The following is a 22768-nucleotide window of genomic DNA, read 5'->3' as shown; positions in this document are numbered from 1 at the left end:
AAAGGTGACTCCTGTTAAATCACGAGGAGTGCGCCACTTAATTTACAGCACAAGCACCGCACCAATCATCAGATGATAAAACACGTCTGTGGGCACTTCTTATGTGGGCATCAGCACAGGTCACTGAGCTGGGTGGTTAAGACCCGCCGAAGCTCTGTCCCTTATTGGTTAAGACCATAGACTATATAAAATATGGACGTAGTCTCTGTGAGGTCACCTGTCCGTTCCTGCAACAGTGACATGGAGCCTATCAGCGGACAAGGCGTTGTCTCTGTTTCAGACGATCCTAAACTGCTAAGTTAGAAAAATTTTCACTCACCGTACAGTGTGTGCCAATAGCAAAATTAGCGTTTCAGACCCAAGCCGTTTTTTGACCTGGACTGTAAATATGTTTTAATGCGGTAAAAGTCCTTTTTTCAGGGGGCTGCGAACAGGGGCGTAGCTACAATTAGGCAAACACAGGCAGTTGCCTGGGGCCCCAAGATTCCCAGGGGCCCCAAAAGCATCATCTCTTAAAAACTGATTTATGAAGTTCTCTTCAATTGAAAGCATTTCTTTTTTCTGAATCTTACTTCAAATGCTTCAAAATACATCAAAAGGCTTAATCTTTATAATTGTTATGGGTACTCCCCCTTCTTATTCAATGGGCTTTTCCATGTTACAACACATCTGAAAATTTGATTCAAGAAAAAACACTTTTTTTCCCCCATTTTTGTTCTTAATTTCAACCAAGTGGGAAATAAAAACAATGTTGCTCTGAGATCTGAGATAAACATATAAGACTTTTAGAATTTTAAGGACTTTATCTAACCCAGGAAATAGGATAATTTTCTCAAAATCAAACTTTTTGAGTTGGTGATTAACATTATTGTTCAAAATCTCTTTTTTGGATACATAACTTACTGGACAGGGGGTCAAATAAAAATACATTATCTTTAAAATAACAGTACCAAAAAGTATGGTAACTGTAAATATTACCTCTTTTAGTGGATTTTTTTCCAGTTTTATGTTGTGCTTGATATTTACATATTTTTTCTTTACTAAATTGTTTTTTTTTTTCAATATTTACCTATTGTAATGTTTTTCACTTCATACTTTCTTGTTTGTTACTGTTACTCTGTAAATTCCCCACTGTGGGACAAATAAGCTGTCAATTGACCATAAAAGATTTCAAATCCAGGACAAAGTGGACTAAATTATGTATTCACTTTTTTCAAAATCAAACTAAAGTACAGAACTTGAGGAAATGCATTTAGTTGTGTTAAGTTACCATGTACAAGATTTACAGTGTCTCATGCCTTGATTCTCAGAAAGAGACAGTGGACCCAGGGAAGGCCAGTCTAGCTCTGAGGAAGATGAGTTACAAGGACATGGAGGGCCCCATTGACTGGGTTTGCCTTGGGCTCCCAAACAACTAAATACGCCCCTGTCTGCAAATTCTCGAGAAATGAATTAATAAATAGCAGCTTTTCGCACTGCTGCATAGGCTTCTTTTTTCAAACTGAATGTTGCCCCTTGGTTTCCACAAGTGGTCACAAAAGAACACAGAGAGATGGTACACCTGTGAAAGAAATCTGTTTTCTTCTGGAGGGCAGCATCAAGTGTTTGTTGGTGGCTTTCTTAAAAGTTTCTGTCGCATGTACAATATGATCTACTTTTGAGACATCTTAAAAAAAAGAGATCATAATTCTGAAGGCATGGCAGCTTTTATTTTGGCATGGCAGTGAAACACAATCATTTACGTGTAGTGGAAATCCTGCCATACTGCGTTCTTAGTGCACTGTTTTATTATTGATGATTGAACAAAAATGACTGAACTGAACACAGGAGAAACATGTAAGCTCCACAGTCACCAACACAGCATCTGTAACATGAAGCAGCATTTTTAGTTTTCTATAACTACAACACCACTCCCACAAAAATCATGCTATTTTTGAAAATATTTGGTGGCCCTCTTGCAATACCTCCGTGGCCCACCAAGGGGCCGCAGCCCACAGTTTGGGAATCAGGACAGCTCACTAACATGTATATCAATGCACAAGTATTCTCGCACTTCATGAGTAAAAAGTCCCACAAAGAGCAAGTGTTTGAAGTAAGAAGAGTGTGTTTTTTCTTTGTTATTACGGAGGTGATTCACTCGCGGTGCTTGCTGGTGATGCCCCTGAGGTTGATGACCTCAGCTGTGACTTCACCCTCACAAAGTGACACAGATCATTGACCGGGACACTCAGCTTCCCGCTCAGCTCAGAGAAAATGCACACACAGTCATGCAGAGTCATTTTTACAGCTCCTTGGAAGTGGTTTGTGGGCCTCTCTCTGAAACAAAGAGTACGTACAGTAGGGACAACTCAGCCTTCTTCTTTCTGTGAGCAAGATGTCTGGGTTGAGAGAAGACAAACGTTGAATATCTTTCTCCCCTGTATCTCTGAGCTGCACGTTGAGGATATTCACAGGCAGAGTGAGAGGAAATTCCACAGGAGTGGATTTCTGTGGTGGGTGAAAATGTCGGGGTAAGCTGTGGAGGAGTGAATGTGAGCACAGCCGGTTTCTCTCTTTAACTATCGGACCAACACAGCATTTAACTGTCAGTACAGTTAAAGATTTAATCAACCTGAAGGTGTTTACATATAAACACAAAGAGAGGTTATAGAAATAGAAGTGAGACATGTTTTTAAAGATAAGCTCAGAGTGGCTTCTGGTTTCACAGATATGTTTTTGACAAAGTTGTTAATTTATAAACACTCAGAGATTTAGCCCTGAAAGTCATGAAGCACAGTGTTGCTGCTGCACTTACTGTTCTCTGTTCAATGAAGCCATTTTTTTAAAACATGTCCTCTAAATTAAGGGACCGGCCCTGTTTCGTAGTACCAAATGCCTTTATGTTGACGTGAGAAGTTTGATGAAAGATCACGTGAGATCTCAGAAGCCTTCTGGAAGAAAAACTGTTATTATAAGGCAACTACCACTTAGCTGTGGCTTGGGATTTTTTTCAGGAACTCTGTCAAGTTTGTGCTTTGTGACCCTAAATGCACTGAAACTGTGCTCTTATGATAGATTAATATAAGTATTTTTCCTAGAAGGAGAGAAGGGTCCATGTGCCGGTTGGGCTCTTGTCTTGAGATAAAACCTCAAGGAAGCTCACTGATAGAGCCTCAGAGAGAGGAAGTCCTCTGATTATCTCCATCCCCAGGAGTCTCCCTCCCCATCAGGATTATCAATAAGCTCCTCAGTTGGCCTCCTAGTTGAAAAAGGTTTCCTGCTCATGGCGCCGACAACATTGGAGCCCCAGAGACGTAAGGGTCACTCTGAGGTGGAGCGAACATAGCAGGTCTTTGTTGGGCTCCAAAGTTGTGTTTTTCACCCTGTTGAACACGTGGGGTGAGGTCGGCATTGATGCAAAACTTAGGAAAGAGCCTGTTGTTATCAAAAGTCAGCATGCTGGGGCTATAAAAAAGAGCATGTGATGATAGATTTTCTTTTGTGCACTGAGGAGAAAGTTGTTTTCAGTCTGCAGGGAATGGAAAGTGTGCTTGACAACTGTAAGAGACGCCTTCAGGGAGGAGAGTTGGCCTTTGAGACTGTATTTAAGGACCATATGCTTTTATTCTTGTGGGTTTGAGCACATTCTGGCATCCAGATTCCTTTTATGCTACTGTGATAAACTGCAGAACATTTTTTTTTCTAAAGGGAATGTCAGTAACTTCAGCTTTAAGTGCTTAAGATGTCAAACTGGCTGTATTGGAATACTGTCCTCAATTTCTGGTTGTGGTTAATTTGTTGACAACCTGCATTTACATTCAAAGAAGACCTAGTCTGATATCTGCTCCTAACATACAGCAAGGGAACTTCAGCAGATGGGTGCCATGCAGTTTCCTCATGTATTCATTTTCCTGAAGCATTAAATGGTGGATGAGGTTTAGTACACTGTAACAAATTGCTGTAAATAAGCGAGGAAATTTTAACAGTAAAATCCTGTTATGTTTAGATACAACACTGTGAAGAATTTCAATATAAAATAAAAACAAAAAACTTGTGGCAACCCAGCTGCCAGTATTTTACCTTTTTTTTTTTTTTTACTGCAAAGTAATTTTCGTTGTGATGGGGTTTTGTAACAATGAGTGAGGAGGAAACGCAGTAGATATAAGACCCAGCTGTACATTGAGATGTTGCAGGGGAACAGCTGTCTGTGCTTCAAATGGCGCAGACCAGCTTTCTGTGCTTAATGGCACAGAACAGCTATCTGGCAAAGCATGACCGGACTGTCTGTGCTTCACATGTTACAGACTGGCTGTCTGTGCTCCACATGGTATAGAACAGCTGTCTGCACTCTATTTAGCATGGACAGGCTATCTGTGCTCAATGGCACGGCCCAGCTAGCTGTGCTCCACTTTGCACGGATTGGCTGTATGCACTTAACGGCACTGAATGGCTGTCTGTGCTTCACATGGCAAAGACATTGTACCTGGTGGTTTTTATAGTGTGTTGACCAATTTCAAAATAAAGAAAAAGATTCACTGAGGGTTTTTTTTTTTTTTTTTGTGGGTGCATGTTTTTTCAGTGAATTTAAAATATCACTACTGAAGCAGTAATTTGACTTAGGCAAAGACAGCCTTTGCCTTCTGCGCAACATATCAATGTACAGCAGGTCTCATATCCACTGTGTTCCCTCCCCACTCACGGTTACAAAACACCATCAGGACAAAAATTGCTGTGCTGTAAAATAATGGTAAAATACTGGCAGCAGGGTTGGATTTTACCTTAATTTTACAGTGTCATATTTTACAGTGTCATTTTGACCATTTCTTGTGCAGGAGAAAGCCAAACAAAAATATGACGCAATAAGCAGCAATGTAATTTGATGTGATACGAAATGAAAACATATGACCCATAAAAGAAAAAAAACAGAATTTGATCTAATGAAAATAAAATTATTTTTTTTGTTGTTAGAGACCAATTAATCATATAGAGGTTTGGCAGTAAGACAGATTTTCAGACTTTTTCTTGTTATCCATTTAATTCATCGCCTGTCACGCTTAGAGAGGCGTAGAGAATGTCTGAGTGGTGCTCATCTAGTACATGCTACACTGGAGAACACAGCACCATCATCATGTGACTGGAAGTTTCATATCCTCTTATGTGTGTTGGGTGAATAACACGGTGCTCGGCTGAAAAGGTCATCCTTATTTGGAAGTTTGGTCTGCAGGCATGTTTACATGACATCACTCAGACCAACGTGGAACTTTAACAAGGTCCAGAAACTTTCAAAACATTTTCTTTTGTAAAATCCAGGTTGAATGAAGACTAAAGAGATGGGGCTAATAGAGTAGACTCAGAGTAAAAAGAGGTTAAATTTACAGCTCACATATACTCATTTCAAAGGGTTTTTAAAGCCTGATTACATATACTATCAAAAATTCATGCTAATGACGCTTTTTTTTAAATTCTTTTATTTTTTATTTTTTTATTAAAAGCAAAACTGGTCAGCTGACATGTGGGAGCATCTTATTATGGATGGTGATGATGTAAATGCGGTTTTAACTGATGTAACATCCAAAGTCCCTGTGTGTTTACAAAGTGCAACCCTTTCAAAGGGATCTTTTTGTGAAATAGGTTGTCGTGGAAACACACAGCTTACCTTTATCAGCCCTTGGAGAGTTCCTGAGACTTAACTGTCCCCATGTTTTGAGCAGGCACCACCCACTTTGCAGGAACCTTTTAGGGTGTTTTAAAGACCCTTTGGTTTTATTTAAATAGTCTCCAAGGATGAGGAACTTCAGAGGTATCAGACCAGGGTTTATAGAGTAAATCAAAAGGTTCCTGCTATTGCGGTACTTTATTGCGGTACTTTTTGAAGGCACACTTCCACTTTTCAGGTGTAACCTACAGTGCTGAATATTTCGGATGAATACAGCACCTAGAACTTAAAAGACTTCTTCCCATGTCAACAGACTTTTTTTTGCCTGAGCTATAACAACACTTTGCTAGCAGGAACTTTTAATAACTTAAAACTACAGTAACTTCTTAAACTTGGAGTCTCATGGATGAAAGGGTGGTTCTGGTAGAAACATAGCTTTAATACCTCCTCAGGTTCTTATTCATTCATTCATTCATTTTCTGAGCTGCTTATCCTGTTCAGGGTCATGCTGAAGCCTATCCCAGCTGTCCCTGGGTGAGAGGCGGGGTACACCCTGAACTGGTCGCCAGTCAATCACAGGGCTGACACAGAGACAGACAACCATTCACACACACACTCACATATGGGCAATTTGGAGTAATCAATTAACCTGATGAGCATGTTTTTGGACTGTGGGAGGAAGCCGGAGGACCCGCAGAGAACCCACGCATGCACAGAGAGAACATGCAAACTCCACACAGAAAGACCCACCAGCCAAGCTGGGAATTGAACCAGTGACCTTCTTGCTGTGAGGCTGCAGCCCCTCAGGTTCTCCTCGAGGGAAAGTTCTACAGTTATGATGTTGTGGATGTGTGGCCTCATCTATCTCAGTACAGTGCATACACATACACATAAAACTCCCAGGATGCAGTAGGGTATGACATCAACATAGGGTAATAGTTTTGCTCCATGCGGGGTTCTCCAGGGTGTGTTTGCTTTACACTACAGCTGTGTTTAAACACACACAGATGCATAGTCAGAGAGAGACAGAGCGACAGAGAGAGTGTTTCACTGACGGGGTCTCTGAGGATTTTGTTGTGCTAGGCTTATCTGTCACCAGGCACACACACCAAACATTAGTACAATCCCAGGCTAACAGTTCATTATATCACGATCACCAACACTTTATACAGTTTTCTGTTCCAGGCCTTGCCAAAATGCCTCACACATTATTGAGGATCTGCTAGTAATGCTCATTAGGAATGACGGTTAATCAATAAATTAATTAAGATTTACTCTTGTTTTGCTTTAAGCCTTTATCCATACAACCATGTATGTATCTGACAAGTGGCTTAAGTGTGACTAGATTACTCATTTCAGCACTCAAAGGACAACACTGACTAACTTTCTTCACAGAAAACTCTGAGCCAATTTGTCTCAAAAAAAAAAGAAAGAAAGAAAAGAAAACGAAAGAAAAAAAAGAAAAGAAAGAAAGTGTTACCATGTGAAAAGCACAGCTATGCTTTTATGATCATAGGGGTGCGTTTTTAACATGCACTTCTACAAAAGTCAACTTATTTAATTGATTACTTCCAAATTAATCTTAATGTTAGCCTCATTCTCATGGATTAATGTATTATACATGTCAATAGATGGGATGATAGAGAGAGGGAGGGTTATTATCTGAATCATTTAATGGGATGTTTTCTGCATTTTTCAGGAATTTATGACATAAAAAACAAGTAAGTGGTTCCCGTTGTTTCTGTACAGATTTTTTCCCATGAGATCAGTGAATTAGGCTCACATCTATAGTGAGTAGATACGTAGGTAAGATGTGTGTGCAACAACAATGATTTTCCTACTGCATACTTATTTGGTTGGTTGTTATAAGCTTTAAGACAAACCAAGTGAAGTAAGAGAAAAAACGAAGTGCAAAGTGTGGAAGAGATACTTAACAGGGCTAACAGCTAAAATGTTTGTAAAGTCTGGTTTGAAATTTATCTACAAATTTAAAATATATTTTAGATATGAAAGCAGCTCTTAAAAAGAGCATTTGTTGTAAACAGGCCTGTACATATGAAATGTTAACAGAAATAAAAAAGCATAAAAGAACAACAAACATGATGGGCTGTTTAAATAAACATATTTCTTTTTTTGTGGTGAATGAACATGGCAAAAGAGAAAATATTAATCATAACAAAAAAAATGAGAAAAACAGTAACTGGTTTGCATTTTCAGACAGCAGGGCTATGAAGATTTTTTTTTCTTTACGTTGATTATAAATGTACAACACAAACTACATGTTGACATTGTAGTTATTAACATGTAAAGAGATAACCTGAAAGAGTATTAAACATAAATCAGTGTTGAAGATACAGGAACAATGAAATAAAATATAAATTAAATAAGAGTTTAAAAAAATACAAAAAAAAATAAAAAAAATAAAAACATTGATAAATTGACCAAGGGAAGAAAATGGTTGTAAGATTTCAGAGAGGAGTTCTAAATAATAAAAATAAAATAAACCAGGGAGAGAGGTCAGGGTCCTATTTTTATGAATAAAAAATATGAAAAAGCATTGAAATGTTATTACAGCAGAATCACCATATTTGACTTTGAACACCAGACCAAAAGTTATATAACTCTAGAAGGAACTGTCTTTTTGTTTATGGTAAGGAACTGTCTTTTTGTTTATGGTATTACAGTATCTCTCTCTCTCTCTCTCTTTTCTTCTTTTCGCTTCAGTATAATTCACTTATGGTTTTAAATAAGGTAATAAATATGGACTTTCATGAATTGGTAGAGAAACACCTCTTTGAGACTCGAACTGATTCGATTTAACAGCCACGGTTACATGAGGAGTTTTTCGTCTTTTCGAATGGAATCTTGCCGAATGACTTTTCCGAAAACACTAGTATACATGGAAAGGAATATTCCTATCTCTGGTCTACATGCGCCGCTGTAATCAAACAGAATAGTCAATGGGGCATGCGCAGAAAAACGTAAACATCACGAGATTTATCAAAGCTGGAGGACAACAGTTTGTTTATCACGGTGTTGCAATCCTCCGTATTGCAAGTTTTTCGTCCGTCCAGTCTTGATATTATGTTAATTTCTTTCAAAGTTTGGATCAAAAACAAACTTTCCGCAGCATTTCAGTGCTGACGGCTCGCGGCCATTTTTAAAGTTGAGGAACGTCTCTAGTTGCGTCTTACGTCATATCTGAGCATGCGCTGAAAGAACGTACCCTGACAACTTTCCGTTTGAGTGGATACATGATACATCAATCGGTTTAGGGAAAGGAATATTCCACCCCTGTGAAACCGATTAAATGTCCATTCGGATTGGCACTTTTCTTTGGGAATGAGGTGTTTACAAAGGTTAAATTCTTTCCGTTTCAGCAAATAAACCGAATGCAAGCGGAATATTTGGGTCCATGTATACATGGCTGTTTCTTCACAGCCACAGTCCACAGACCGTCACTTCTACCACACAGACTGTTGTATTGTTGTTGTAATGCCGACCCATACCAGAAGATGACGGTAATTCACCTAAACCCGAGTGCTTCCCATAGACCTGCATACACAAACAGCGTTAACGCTGTTTGATGGAAACAGGTGGACTGGTCCGTTGCTTACTGAGAAATGCTCCTGGGTCAGAAGGACATCCGGGGATTTTTTACACTCTGCCTAGTTTTCGCTCAAATCAGGAAACATTGCTAGCGTAGGCGGTTTGTAACACAGCCAAAGAGGAATCAGAATAATAAGGCGTCAAATTTTCCCGTAACACCGGTTGGCTGTGGTCACGTGGTCATTCAGCAGCACTCGCGTGGCGTTGTCAGTCAAGCCGTTTTCCGAGGAAATTACCTTCAAAACTTTAGCAGGAGGATTACGTTTCTGCTCCGTTTGTGTCAGTGTTTGTGGGGGAACTACTTTATAACATCAAGGTAAAATATTTATCGAGTGGGTTTAGAATAACTGGACAAACGCCATGCTGTCGACTTACGTCAAGCGTGTGAAATCTGGTAAGATTAGCTCGTGTGATACTCTGCTTTGTTTGGTTTGAATGATGTTGCAGCCTGCAGCAGTGATGTTTAAAAAGTGGTGCTCAATGTTTGTAAATTATAGTACAGTAACATTTAGCCTTACAGTTGGCTATGCTCTTCAGTTTTAAATTTCAGCAGTATGAAATGAAGCCTGCTGTTATATTATAGAATATTACAATTGGCAAATATGAAGAGATAAGCAATGCAAGCAGCATTAAGTCGTAATTCCGAAGCAGTTTCTGGTCGTTTTTTGTTTCTGTCACTGTTTTTTAATTTTCTCTGCAAAGTTAAGTCCCGCACCTCTTTAGATTTAAGACAACCATAAACCAACTCAATTTTGTGTTCATGCAGTGTAACAAAATTAAGAAGCTATAATCATTAGAAAGAAAACAAAACTTAAATTCTACTTCTCTGTTTATATGCTTTTAAAATAAATAGATAAATAGATAAAATAAGGAATTAGTGTATACAACACATTTTTAGATATACTCAAACCTAAGGAACAAAGGAAAAATAGTGGTGGTGGCACTGCACTAAGAGGATCTTTTGATGTTTGGATTTTATTTTTTCAATCGCTGTGGACTCATTTTTTTCTGGGGTCAGGAAAGCAGACCAAAGCATCGTTTTGTTTTGTTTTTTTGCTTTCAATATATTTTAGCTCGAGCAAATGATCTATTTTCTGCCAAATTTCAAAGAAGACATGAGAATCAAAGTGATGAAGTACTTTCTCGTACTATCTGGTCTTTTTAGATATGTTACTAGCCTCACTTGAGATCAGGTGCTCTCCAGTTTTTCACTTTTCGGATTTGAAGAATGGTTTGTAAATTCTAGTCAATTCAAAATAAGTGGTGTTTGGTCTTGCTGGCAGGATTTTAAAAGAAATACTTTAATTTTTCATGTGAACTTTTAATGTGTTCAAAACTTGTTGACGCTGGATGTGGCGCTGACTCCCAGACATCTGCTGTAGAATTAAGTTTTTGTCTTTCACGTTAAATTTCCAGTCAACAACAAATGGTTTTTAGTTTTTTAAACTAATCTAAGCTGTTTAGATCCTGCTTTGATCCAATGCTTGCGCCTTTTCAACCTCAATGAGTCAAAGTCATATGTACAGCTGCTCCAGGGCTTTAGTAAATCCATCAAATGTGTGTCTGTTGCACGCATTAATTTCTCCATACATATACTTTCATGCAAGACCACTGCAGGCATTTAAAGGCTCAGTTAATTGTCCAATGACACTCATGCATGTGATTTCCAGATCTTGCATTAAACCACCAACCTTTTGATTGAGAGACAGCCGATCATCACTGAGCCTCGGCTGCCTCCTCACATCATAGCAGTCTGCTCCAGGGTTTTGTAGTTTTTTGTTTAACTCAGTTGTTCTCTGTTTTCCAGCGCTGAAACGGTCGTTTGAGGTTGAGGAGACAGATTCATCCACACACCCTTCACCCCTGACTCGTCGGACAACCAACCCCCTTCGCTCATCCACCTCCTCTGCCTCCAGCCAGCGGAGCTATGATCTGAGCTCTCGCAGCTCTGATTACTCCTCTTCCAGATCCTCTCCCTCTGAGTCCTCCAATCTACGATCCCCCAAGACAGGCATGAGGCGAATGGAGCTATCAGGGGGTCGTAACCCTGATGCAGCCTCTGCACGGCGCACTGAAATCTCCATTGAAGTCTCATCAAAGCAGATTGACAGCTCACCCAGTGCTGGAATTGCCCGTTTTGGCCTCAAACGGCCTGAAGTAAGCCTCAGCAGTCGGAGTACTTCCCTGGACACCTCCTCCAACTCCTTTTCAACAAACAGGAGGGCAGAGTTCAGTGTGACGCGTCCCAGTGAGCCACCTGCCCCTCCCAGGAGGATGGACACCCAGCTGACGTCGGCCCCAGTCTCAAGAATCCCAGAGCCCCCTCAGAGAAGAGCCGAGCCCCCACCCCCAGCAGTCAGCCCAGTTGAGGGGACCTTTAGGAGGCCGGAGATGCCGGTCTTCAGACAACAAGATGGTCTGGTGCAAGGTGCAGTGGAGAATAACAGCCACCCCCCTCCTGTTCCCAGTGCCCCCCTGCCCTCTCTGGTGGAACCTCGGGAGGAGAGGGTTCACTCTCCTATCTCAGAGCCGCCTGCTGCCAGACCAACAGACCGTGAGTACCTGCTCAGTCCGTCTGTGTTTCAAACTACTTAACCTACTAACTTACAATTTGCTCAAAAGATTCCCAGGAGGTATTTTAGTTTGAGTTAATTATGGAGTAAAGTGGATTTTTCTCTATTCTACAATCTTTGGCCCTCCTGACAGCTCATTATGCATTTCAGCTTCGTCAGACCTGTGTGAAGGGATGTTTATATAAATTAGGAGTGGGGTTGTTGAAAGGTCAAACAAACACAAATTTATTCTCAGGGCTTGACATTAACTATTTTGCTCACCAGCTACTGTGCCTAGTGGTATCCCAGAGTTGCTAGCCTCTCAGAATTTTCACCAGACGCAGTTTTGTTGTTGGATAATGATGTTAAATGTGATTCAAGCTGACGATGAAGTGCTAAAAATGACCAGAGCTAGATTCAAAACCTTCCTAGATGTAAATACCGGTAACCCCCGTTTACACTCAAATCAAGACTACATAAATGTTTATGCTACAGAGTTTGATCAGGTATTTAGCTTCAAAAAAGGTTGTGTGTAAGGTTGTTCTCATTTTATGTGAAAAAACGATGGTTGCGATATAGTCATTTTATACATCTGACGTGCAACAACCCGTAATATACCAAGTATTCAATATATTGTCTATCCCTAATTACGACAAAGTCATAAAAGAAGTAGTTGATTATTGCATTTAATGAAGATGAATTGAAAAGATAAAAACTAAACTGAAAAAAAATAGCAAGAGACTGTCTGCTTCAATATTTACAACAATGTTTCAGTAATTAAGTAAGTACCAGACTGTCTGGAATATAAGTCACTTGGGATACTAGTTATAGATTTGAATTTGAATTCATATCAGTCAATGAAGAGAAAAACAACATGTAGGTCGCATTGGACTATAAGTCACGTTTATTTGAGATAATTTGTTTTTATAATAATAATAATAATAATAATAATTAGGGCTGAACAATTAATCAAATTTAAACCAACATCGCAATGTAACCAAGTGCAATTTTCAAATCCCAGAGTCTGCAATTTATTAATAAAAAATTTAAAAAACGTTTTATGTAACAAATTTGGAGGGGATATAGTAACTTGTGCTCCTTCTTCCTTAAAACCAGCAAAAGTCAAAATGCTGTTTTTCTGACAAAAACATTACATGTCTATTAGTCAATATTCTTCTGTGATTGTGATAGTTAAATAAAAATGTATTATTCACATCAATTCATGCTTCAGTCTATTTCATTTCATCATAACATGTAGGCCTGACCTTCATGCTAAAGAATGGTATAGAATGGTTTTATTAATTGTTTTAGTAAATAGTGCAAAAGATACCCCCCCCCCCAAAAAAAAATAAATAAAATAAAATAAAATAAAATAAAATAGAAAATAAATAAATACAAATAAAATAAATGAATTAATTAATAAAAAAGAATTAAATTAAATAAATAAAATTGCATGCTAAATCGCGATCACGATATCAGACTAAAAAAATCACAATTAGATTATTTTCAAAATCGTTCAGCCCTAATAATAATTACTTGATTTATATAGCGCTTTTTAAAACAACAGTTTACAAAGTGCTTTGGCAATAGACAGGACACAACAAAGCACAGGCAAACACATTAAAAACAGTACACAAAATCAAGACCCTGGCAAAAAAGCACGAGTCATATGAACCCATAGGAACCCAGACAATACAAGAACCATGCAACATAAAATGAGACCATGTGGACTGAAATAATGGCTAAAAGCATATATTCATTATTAAAAAGAAAGAAGGCAATAAAAGGCAATTAAAAACAAAAGGCAGGAAAGCAAATATGAAAAGATTAAATTATAATGATGATACAATAATAAAAAATAATGAAGTAATAATAATATTAAAGCAAAGATAAATTACAATAACACACATGAGCAAAGGATAAACAATTAAGGCCTATAATGTACCAGTGAAGGGATTAAAAGTGAAACAAAGGTGAGTAACAGATTTGATAAAATCTGAATAAAAGTGAGTTACTACTTTAATATGTCAACATAACATAGAGGAAATAAAAAAAGGATGAATGGACTTAAAGCAGTGGGAAATAGAATATAAGAGAAAGGCTAAAAGACAGTAAAGCAAAAATAAGAAAAAAAGAATGAAAGATGGCATCACATAAAAGCCAGGCTGTAAGTGAGTGAGTTTTCAAAAGAAGCGACAGAAGCTCAGAAACAGTATTTCACAGTATTTCCAGAGTGACCTTAATTCTGATACGCGTTTGTAAAGAAGGAGGTTTAAATATTGTTCCTACAGCTCCTCATATCTGTGACCAGTTTCTCTTCTCTTCGTGTCCGTTAAGTATTTGAAATGCTGTTTGAGGAAACTACAGTTAAAAAATTCAACCTGCCAAAGTGACGAGTGAGAGCGGTGGTGTTACTCGCTACTGCTGAAATGATTAATGTCAAGCCCTGTTTATTCTGATCCAGACACTCAGTTCCCGATCATTTCTCCTCTTTGTAAAGCCTAAATATATGAGTGAACATTAAAGATTTCACTTGGCGTCATCTACTTTTATTTGTCGTCAGCCGTTACAGTGGGATGTCTGTTGATCCAACTGAGGAGGAAGCTGAGAGGTAAAAATAACAACCTCAAGGATCTAAGCTCCAGTCTGTGAGAGCTTGTCAGCCCAGACTAACTGTGAATGTAGGTCAGTAAGGGTGGTGATGAGAATCCCAGGGCTGGTCCCAGGACAGCAGTTAGAAAATAACTCACACAGGCCAGCAGCTGGATGGACCCACTTTTACTTAAATCAGCCGATGCTAATTAGCTACAAATCAGAAAGTGACAGCATGTGGAGGTTTTTTTTACTGAAAACAAAGTGTCTACGTGTATTATCATTTGTTTTTGAGTCAAGCTCTTGTTTGTCCATTGTTTGCCAGACTTCTCCAGTAATATGGCTTATTTTTTCTCAGCATTTCTCTCAGCATTTTCAGTACCTTTAGGACAGAACAAGGAGCATGAGCATAAGGAGTGAGAAGTGGCTCCTTAAAGGCTGAGAATTATGGAGCATGACCTTGTTACAGTTTCAGGAACATGCTTTTTGATTTATTGCGACATTTCAGTGAAAGTGGTTACTGAGTTGAAGCTCTTAAAGGGGACATATCATGCTGATCCCTGATTTAATATTTACATATAATATAATAAATTTGAAAACAAGACCTTTCACCCTTTCAAAAAGTGAGAAATTGTATTTTTTCTGATATCCTTCAACAAGATTTGATGCCTCTGAAAATAGGTCATTGACATTTGGCTGCGAGATTTCGACCTTCGTGACGACAGGAGGATCCTTTCTTTTTATTGGAGTAATCTGATAAAGCAGCTCCTCCTCTGTGATGTTAGTTAGTCACACAACCGCCACCAAGGGATACACCCACCAAGAGCCGAGTATAAATATAGCTCCCTACTAGCTCTGGCTGACTTAACTGAGTGCTGGATGCAGGGACTCTGCTCTGCTGAGCAGCTCGGCTTTACATGGTGAATTAGCAGTTAAAACACTGTAGTTTTAGCAGACGTCGTAATACTTGTGAGACTGTGATATTTGCATGCTTGTTCTGACATGCACTGTGAACCTGGACCACAATAATGCTGTAGTAATAACATAGTGACGAACTTACGGTAGAGGCGATCTTTAGACTACACTTTCAGCATGATGGATAAAACAGACAGAGAAAAGTGAAGGAGCAGGATGGAGCCCTGTTATAGAAATAGTTTATTGGTGAAGTCTGCCTATATTTCCACGTATAAACTATACATGTTACAGTACCGGTTTGACTCACCACACTGAAGCGTCCTGAGATGATCTGTGTGGAGGTGGATTTTCTTCCTCTTGAGCTGCAGAACCGTCCGGGTCTGACTCAGGGTCCAATACAAAAGGACGTATCCTACACTCTGCCATTTTATTAGTGCTATCAATGCCTTAGGGTGAAGTTTTGGCAAACAGCAAACTCGCTCGGTCTGCCCCATTCAATATGGTGATTTTGTAAATACTGCCATGCTGCAAAAACCGCCCCCTGGCTCTACCTCCTCCGCCCCTCTGATAGAACTGACCAATCAGAGCACAGAAGGCTGTGATGTTGTGAGGTTACTGGAGGTCATTCTCGAAACGGAGTGTTTCAACGAGATCTTCAGAATGGCCTAAACTGAGGATATTGAGAACGCTATTGTGGGGAAATGAAGGAACTAAATGACTTGTACTGAGGGCAGAAATGCTTTACAGGCATCCTAGTCTGGCATAGTGAAAGGAGAAACAAGCATGATATGTCCCCTTTAATATAAAAATACAGTCTTTTTTTTCGAGCTTGTTTTGCTTTATCAGCAAAATCTTTATTTTTCTTTTAGGTCATTTTTTTCTCTAGATCAGCTCATCTCCTCGCTGCTATGTGTCTGAACATGTGGTCGTATATGTGCGTAGCCGTGTTATCTTGAGACAGCTGCATTCATGGCTTGTCTCTCTCTCTCTCTCTCTCTGGCTGAAGGATTGAGGGGTAGGCGGCTGGGAGGTGATACATTCCAAATCTGGAGGTCATAAAACATTCTGCTTAAAAATAGAAAGCCTTCAATTTCCACCTTTTACGCTGCATGTTGCCTGTCTGTGTATCTCCGTCTCTCATCTCTGCACTTTAACACACTATGCTGATTTTACCCTCTCCGCGTCTTACTGAAGGGGTTTTTGCACTATAGTTTCTTTTAAGGCAGAACGTTGGTAAACCAGTGGGAAAATAAGCATGCTGATGGTGACTTTCGTAAGAAGAGGGGGAATCAGCAAGAAAAAGTGAGAAGATTAAGTCTTGGCTTCAGTCACATTCGGCTCAGATTACAACCTTCCTGCTCAGTTGTGCATGTGGTGAGAGGGAGGTGCCTTGAGAAGGCAGTTAGTGAAGAAGAGAGGATAAACAGATAAGAGGAGGGACAAAAAGAGAGATGAGGCCTGCGAGACAGAGCGTGATTTCCTGTAAAAAGTCTGTTTGCAGGGAGAATATAAAAAGAGAAAGTCTCACTTTAACTTGCAGTTGTTTGGGAGTCAAACTAAACCGACAGACCACATGACTTTGACAGCACGCCCTAAACTACAGTTTACTTTCCATTTCCTCAGCAAGTAAACACAGCACTGATTCAGGCATTCTCTTTTTCATGTTGTAATTCAAGGATAAATATTTCAGGTTTCTTTTGAATGGAAAACTGGCAGTATTCTTGGTTTGTATCTGTTGCTTTCTCCTGCTGCAGCAGTGTATCCTGCTGGACGCTGGTGTTTTTGTGTGGCCCGTTTGGCCTCTTATATAATTGCTTCCTGACTTGTATGAAACTGACCAGGGTCTACTTTCCTCTGGGCTCTGGAAGTTTCCTCCTGCTTTAAGTATTAAATGTACAGTCACCCTTACACAGATGACGCAGTCCCGGGTTCCTGGCCCTGGGGGGAGAGTTTCTGAAGATGAACTGGCTGATAACAGGTTGTTTTTGTAGCGGATGTTGTTAAGCACAAGGTGCTGTAATGACATGCTTGCTTTGGTAGATTTAGCAGCGATAATGATGAGCAGCTGTATTCAACCCTGTGATGGTTTGACAGGATGTGATCTCATGTTTACACACACACACACACACGCACGCACGCACGCACGCACGCACGCACGCACGCACGCACGCACGCACGCACGCACGCACGCACGCACGCACGCACGCACGCACGCACACACGCACACTTGTGTCTGTGAACTTCTCGTCTTTGTGTCTTGTCTCATGCATTGACCTTGTTTCCCCTGGCTGCTGTATTGAAGTGTAACCGTACTGAGATTTAAACTTTGATTCAGTACCTTAGTGACTAGTGACAGAGTTTGGAGACTGACATTAAAGTGATTCTCTGGGATGGACGAGTTGGGTCCTATCACAATGTTTAGGGCAGAAATTACCCCTACAGCAGTGTTTTTGTGCAGCAGAAGCCCAGAGCGCTCACATCAAACACCCCCTCCCTGCTCCTCTGCCGGTTTCCTCTGCACTCAGACGGGGCCATATTTTACTTGACCAAAAACACAAATAAACGGACTCTCACCAAAAAAATCTGATATCGGTCTGCATTCACGCTTTATTTAGAGAATTTTCAGCGCTACTTTCACACAAAAACACCGCTAAATAAGGCTCTAGTTCTCATCGTGTCTCTTCGTCCTGGCAGACTACCTGCGTTTGTTTATATCTGGCACACCGCTAGCGCGGACTGATACACTAAGCGGCGAGCGCCTCGTAGCCAGCTGTGGCTCTGCAGCAGAGGTAGCGCCATTTAAATAAAGCGTGAATGCAGACCCATATCAGCTTTTTTTGGTGGGAGTCCGTTTATTTGTGTTTTTGGACAAGTAAAATATGGCCCCGTCTGAGTGCAGAGGAAACCGGCAGAGGAGCAGGGAGGGGGTGTTTGGTGCGTGCGCCCTGGGCTTCTGCTGCACAAAAACACTGCTGTAGGGGTCATTTCTGCCCTAAACCTTGTGATAGGACCCAACTTGTTCCATCCCGGAGGATCACTTCAAAGTCAGAATTAAAAGAAGATACAGCACCCAGATGACATCCCTCTCTCTCTCCCTTCGCTCTCTGTGTAATTGTTACAGATACTTAATGGGTGCATTCATGGTGTTTCTTTATGAGGTGCTGAATAGTTGTGCCACATCGGTATTTGTTGACCTGTTAATGAGAACAGCCCGCTCCAACGTTGTGGAGTAAGAGCTGGACCAGCACCAGACTGCAGTGCCTGTTTGTCATTAAGACTTGGATACTTGGCTCTGGACTTGACCTGTCCTGTGAGGAATCTTTGATTAGCATTTTTCTCAAGCCGAGTGTGCAACAGTTTGTAATAGTGAGTCATTATCTTATGATCTGTTGGGTCTTATGCCGGCCTGCTGAGTGCTAACCTAGTTTCCCTCAGTTAAAACAGAATTCACTCTTTAACGCGAAAAGAAAAGGCCTTTTGATAGGACTGCCTGGGTCTTGGCTACAAACAAGGACTTGTGAAAGTCACAAGGGTTGGAAACAGTCACACAGATAAGTCTTTAATCTGTTTGTTGGGTGTGTGTTTTTGCAGATTATTTTATAGAACCCCCCCATTTGGTTTTGACATATCTGACTTGTGCTGATCGAGTTGACTTAATGCTGACAGAGGTTAGTCTGACAAATCATTATTTAATGGTCACAATTTTCACACCACAGAAAATACAAAAAATATCAAAGTTACAACCATGTTTCTAAAAGCTGGATACAATCAGTGGAAAGACACGCTGTGAAGCTCTAATTCATCATAAAGACAGTGAAGACTGTCTGGAGCTCAGGCAGTCGTTGGAAGAATCAGCAGTGATTTATGATGTTTTAACAGTCAGCAAATGAAAAAAATCCTCCCTTTGTAGCAAAGAAAAAAAATCTGTTATTTACAAACTGCAATGTTCAATTAGTGCTAGGAAAGCTGTGGCTAAGGAGGCACAGTGGGTTCCTGTGGAATGAGAAAATTTGTTTCCTGAGTACCAGTTCGTTTATTCACACGTCCTTTTTGAAAATCTGCAGAAAATCAACTGTTTGCTTTAGCTCAATTCTGAAAAAGAACCCCAGATAATTCTACACTCTTTACTGCATTAAACTTCTGAAATATCAATATATGTCCTGTATTTAAATCTAAAGAATTATTTGAAAATTTCCTTCCATCTTCCTGGTGTCTTGTTTCAGCTTGGGGCTGCTCTGCACCAATGAGCAACAGTTTGTGTGTTCGGAGCATGTAAAACTGAAAATACTTCACTTTTCTTTGATCCAAGACTTGAATAAAGTGTTTTGTACATAGTTCCTCACAGTTTTTAGCCTTTAGCCCTGGTTCTCCTGACCTCATAGAAGTATAGAAGTTCATATTGCAGTGAGAATTGAGTCCACATGGAGTAAAAATGTGACAGAAGCAAAAACCGTCCTAAAAATCAAATCAGCTTATCTTAGGTGCAGGACTGTGTAGATTTTGTAAAGATAGAACCATAACATCTTTTTTCATGTGTTCTTTATGCCTCAGGGTACCTAAAAATGTGTTTTATATATTCCCACCTTACTTTTAAATGTTTTTAATGTCTTTTAATGTAATTTTAATGTCCTTGAATTCAAATTCTTTATTTTGGGACCTTAAGCAGATATGAGATTAAAATGTGATTAATTAGATTAATTAATTACAAATACTGTAATTAATTTGATTAATTTTTTTTAATCGCCTCACAGCACTAATTGCCATATAAGAATTACACATAAAACCCTCAACTGATTTTACAGTGGACGTATGAAACAGTGGCTATGTTTACATGCAGTCATTAACTCGTTCATATTTGGAATATTAGCAGTAACCCAGTTGCGCATGGCCATGAAAACACCAATAACCTTTTATAAAAAAACAGAATATGCTCATATTCTGTTTTTTAAAAACTTGGAAGTCAAACCTGGGCTACTTCTTTTCCAAAATGAATATTTGGTCATTTTCTGCATGTGTGGCTATTTTAAATAGAATACCATGTAAACAGGAATAACCCTGATTGCTCACATATGTGACCAAGTTATTCCAAATGTTTCAAAAACTGTAATTTTGACCTTTACCTCAATATTAACTGCATGTAAATGTAGCCAGTGTTTCAAGGCTAAGGCCAAAGGTTTTCAGCCAAAGAAAAATCAAGACTTAATTGATTCACTAATCACCTCCTAACTCTGATAATGAGATGGGCTGAAAGTCTGCAGCCTCTCAGCCTCTCAGCCAATAGATGAACACTGATAAAATAATTACAATGACAAGGACAACCACTACAACTACACAGCACCTGCACTTGTTGTCAATACAGGATTCAGAGTTGTAGTTCGTCCCTGATCCTCTGTTTCGATTAATTTCTCTGACTACCAGTGCTGTGTGGTTGTACTGGTTGTCAGTCCAGGATTCAGAGTTGTTGTGGTCACTGCCTGACCCTCTGTTTTGATTCAGCTCAGGGTTCTGCCTCCTCTCCGACCTTCTTCTTTGTCCCTGAATGTGGACTGTTTTGCTCATCACAATACACAAGAACAGTTGAAGAAAGGCAAGGTGTCCCCAGTTGTTTTCATTAGTGGACTCATCAATATACCCTCCATATCGGTTCCTTAGATCCACCAGAGTCTGGTAGTCTCCACTCAGAGAAAACTCTTGGATCTGTCTCAAGAGGTTTGTTGTGATTTGATAGGTATGATCTGGATCATAATTTTGTCCCCTGTGCTGTGTGAGATAGACTTGGTCTATCCTCTCCCCACAGACTCTAAATACGATCCTGTCCCTGTTTCCTCCATCCAATGAAGTTTGAGGGTGGACTACATGGTCAGGGAGTCGTATCGATGAGCCTAAGTTGAGATTTCCAACAGTGTAGTACTGATGTCCTCGAGGTAGTGGGTCCAAAAGCCTTTCATAGTTGCCGTAATGATGTGTACCATAATCTCCATTGCTGGGGTCAAAGGTCAGTCGTATTCGGTTGTTAAGATCGATGTCGATGGTATTGGCAAACCAATGAAGTAGAACCAGACTGTGAGCGGGCACAGACCGGCCAAAGTCGATTTTCTTCAGATCCTTGATGGATTTAAGCTTTTTCACAGATGCTGACACAGAGGCTACAGCAAAGAGCAGAGCCACACAGCAACATGCGACTCCTCCTGTCATCTTCATCATCCTGTAAAACATTTCAAAAGTTTTTCAGCTTTTTTTGGTTTGGTCATACTGATTTTTTTTCAACTAATCACTATACTCATTACTTATTGTAGTCATTAACTCATTGATACTTTTATTTCATCCCTATCAGTAAAATGAAAATGTGTTTATATCTAGATAATATGAACAAAAAGGTTTCATTGACTTTAAAACATTCCCTTTAATTTTACACAGACACAGAAATGAGATTGAAGAACACTGATAAAGTAGTTTAAGTCAAATACCGAACAAAAATCATGCGAAGTAGTGGCCTGAATAAAAAAGTAAGAGCTTACCTGCACCCGTCTGCTGCCAGAAGACTTTTGCTCTATACTTCTGTTGGAGAACAGACAATACTCTTTTAGGTATCGTTTCTCTGGAAAAGGAAGTGAGGATGAACTGGAATAACCGGTTTTAACAAGAAGTCTGATTGTAGGAGTGATTAAACTTCTTATGTCTTCTTAGAGAAAGTTAATTCTCCTTTTCAGTGTGTTAAAAGATCCTACTTATGTTTATTTCTTTTTATATTTTAAAAAGGATACAACTGACGATGTAGTGTGCAGTGAACTTCCACCTCATAAAGTTGTTTTATTGGCACATTGAGGATAGATGGAAACCTGGGGGATTGACTCTGTGTGAGTACGTAACCCTTTAATACCTGAGCCTCAAAAAGCATGTCTGGACCTTTTTGCTTAAATTTAACTATTAAACGGTCAAAAAATGTCCTGTGAGTAAATGCTTTGGCCAATTTTTCTGGGATGCTTTGAACTTTCAATGTGTTATATGAGAATAAAACAGTTTAAAATGAAGAAAAACACAAAAACAAATTGTTTTTCGAGGTTAAGTGAAGGAAAAAACACAACAATCAAACACTGAGAACAGATTTTACATGATGAACTTAGAGTTAGAACATCATAAAACGTGTGCTTTCACATTTATGACCATTGTCTCCTTTAAGACCATAGGAAATGATTGAGTCAGGATTATTCCTGTAAAAGTTGGCATTTTATTTTTAAGAAGAATTCTGCTTACCCTACTTTTAATTTAAAATACTGAAGTGAAGTGTTTTATTCCCCTAATATTTAAAAAGGAGGTATTAGGCTTTCCCATACTTTAAACAAGGATATAAAGTAAAAAATACTGGATGTCCAGACTAAACGTCTGGAGATTTTTAATCATTATTGAAATCTAATAATCTCCCTTTAAACTGTTAAAAATGGTCTGTTCCAGAAAATAGGACATT

General features: G+C 39.4%; 2 protein-coding genes across 4 annotated transcripts in view; one reads left to right on the top strand and one right to left on the bottom strand.

The window, feature by feature from the left end:
- The window catches only part of septin9a (septin 9a), a 117248-nt gene that overhangs the window by 34387 nt on the left and 60093 nt on the right, over positions 1–22768 (top strand). For 2 of the 3 annotated variants that reach the window (XM_074696438.1, XM_074696435.1), the window contains exon 2: positions 11052–11798. In XM_074696438.1, the coding sequence (XP_074552539.1) occupies positions 11052–11798 (747 nt within the window). Of the gene's footprint in view, positions 1–9221; positions 9639–11051; positions 11799–22768 lie in introns of those variants that run through there. The other variant, XM_074696437.1, reaches the window with a different exon arrangement.
- LOC141809317 (uncharacterized) lies at positions 14764–21847 on the bottom strand. The gene is made up of 3 exons (XM_074696297.1): positions 21822–21847; positions 20642–21508; positions 14764–14770 (listed from the first exon to the last, which is right to left on the bottom strand). The coding sequence occupies exons 2-3, from the start codon at positions 21505–21507 to the stop codon at positions 14764–14766; spliced, it is 873 nt and encodes a 290-aa protein (XP_074552398.1). The 5' UTR covers position 21508; positions 21822–21847.

Source organism: Halichoeres trimaculatus, unplaced genomic scaffold (genome assembly GCF_033239565.1).
Source record: "Halichoeres trimaculatus isolate MK-OKI-2021-1 unplaced genomic scaffold, fHalTri1.1 fHalTri1_scaffold_20, whole genome shotgun sequence".
NCBI lineage: Eukaryota > Metazoa > Chordata > Actinopteri > Labriformes > Labridae > Halichoeres > Halichoeres trimaculatus.
Note: the sequence above shows the minus strand (reverse complement) of the source record. Positions and strands in the feature narration are given on the sequence as shown.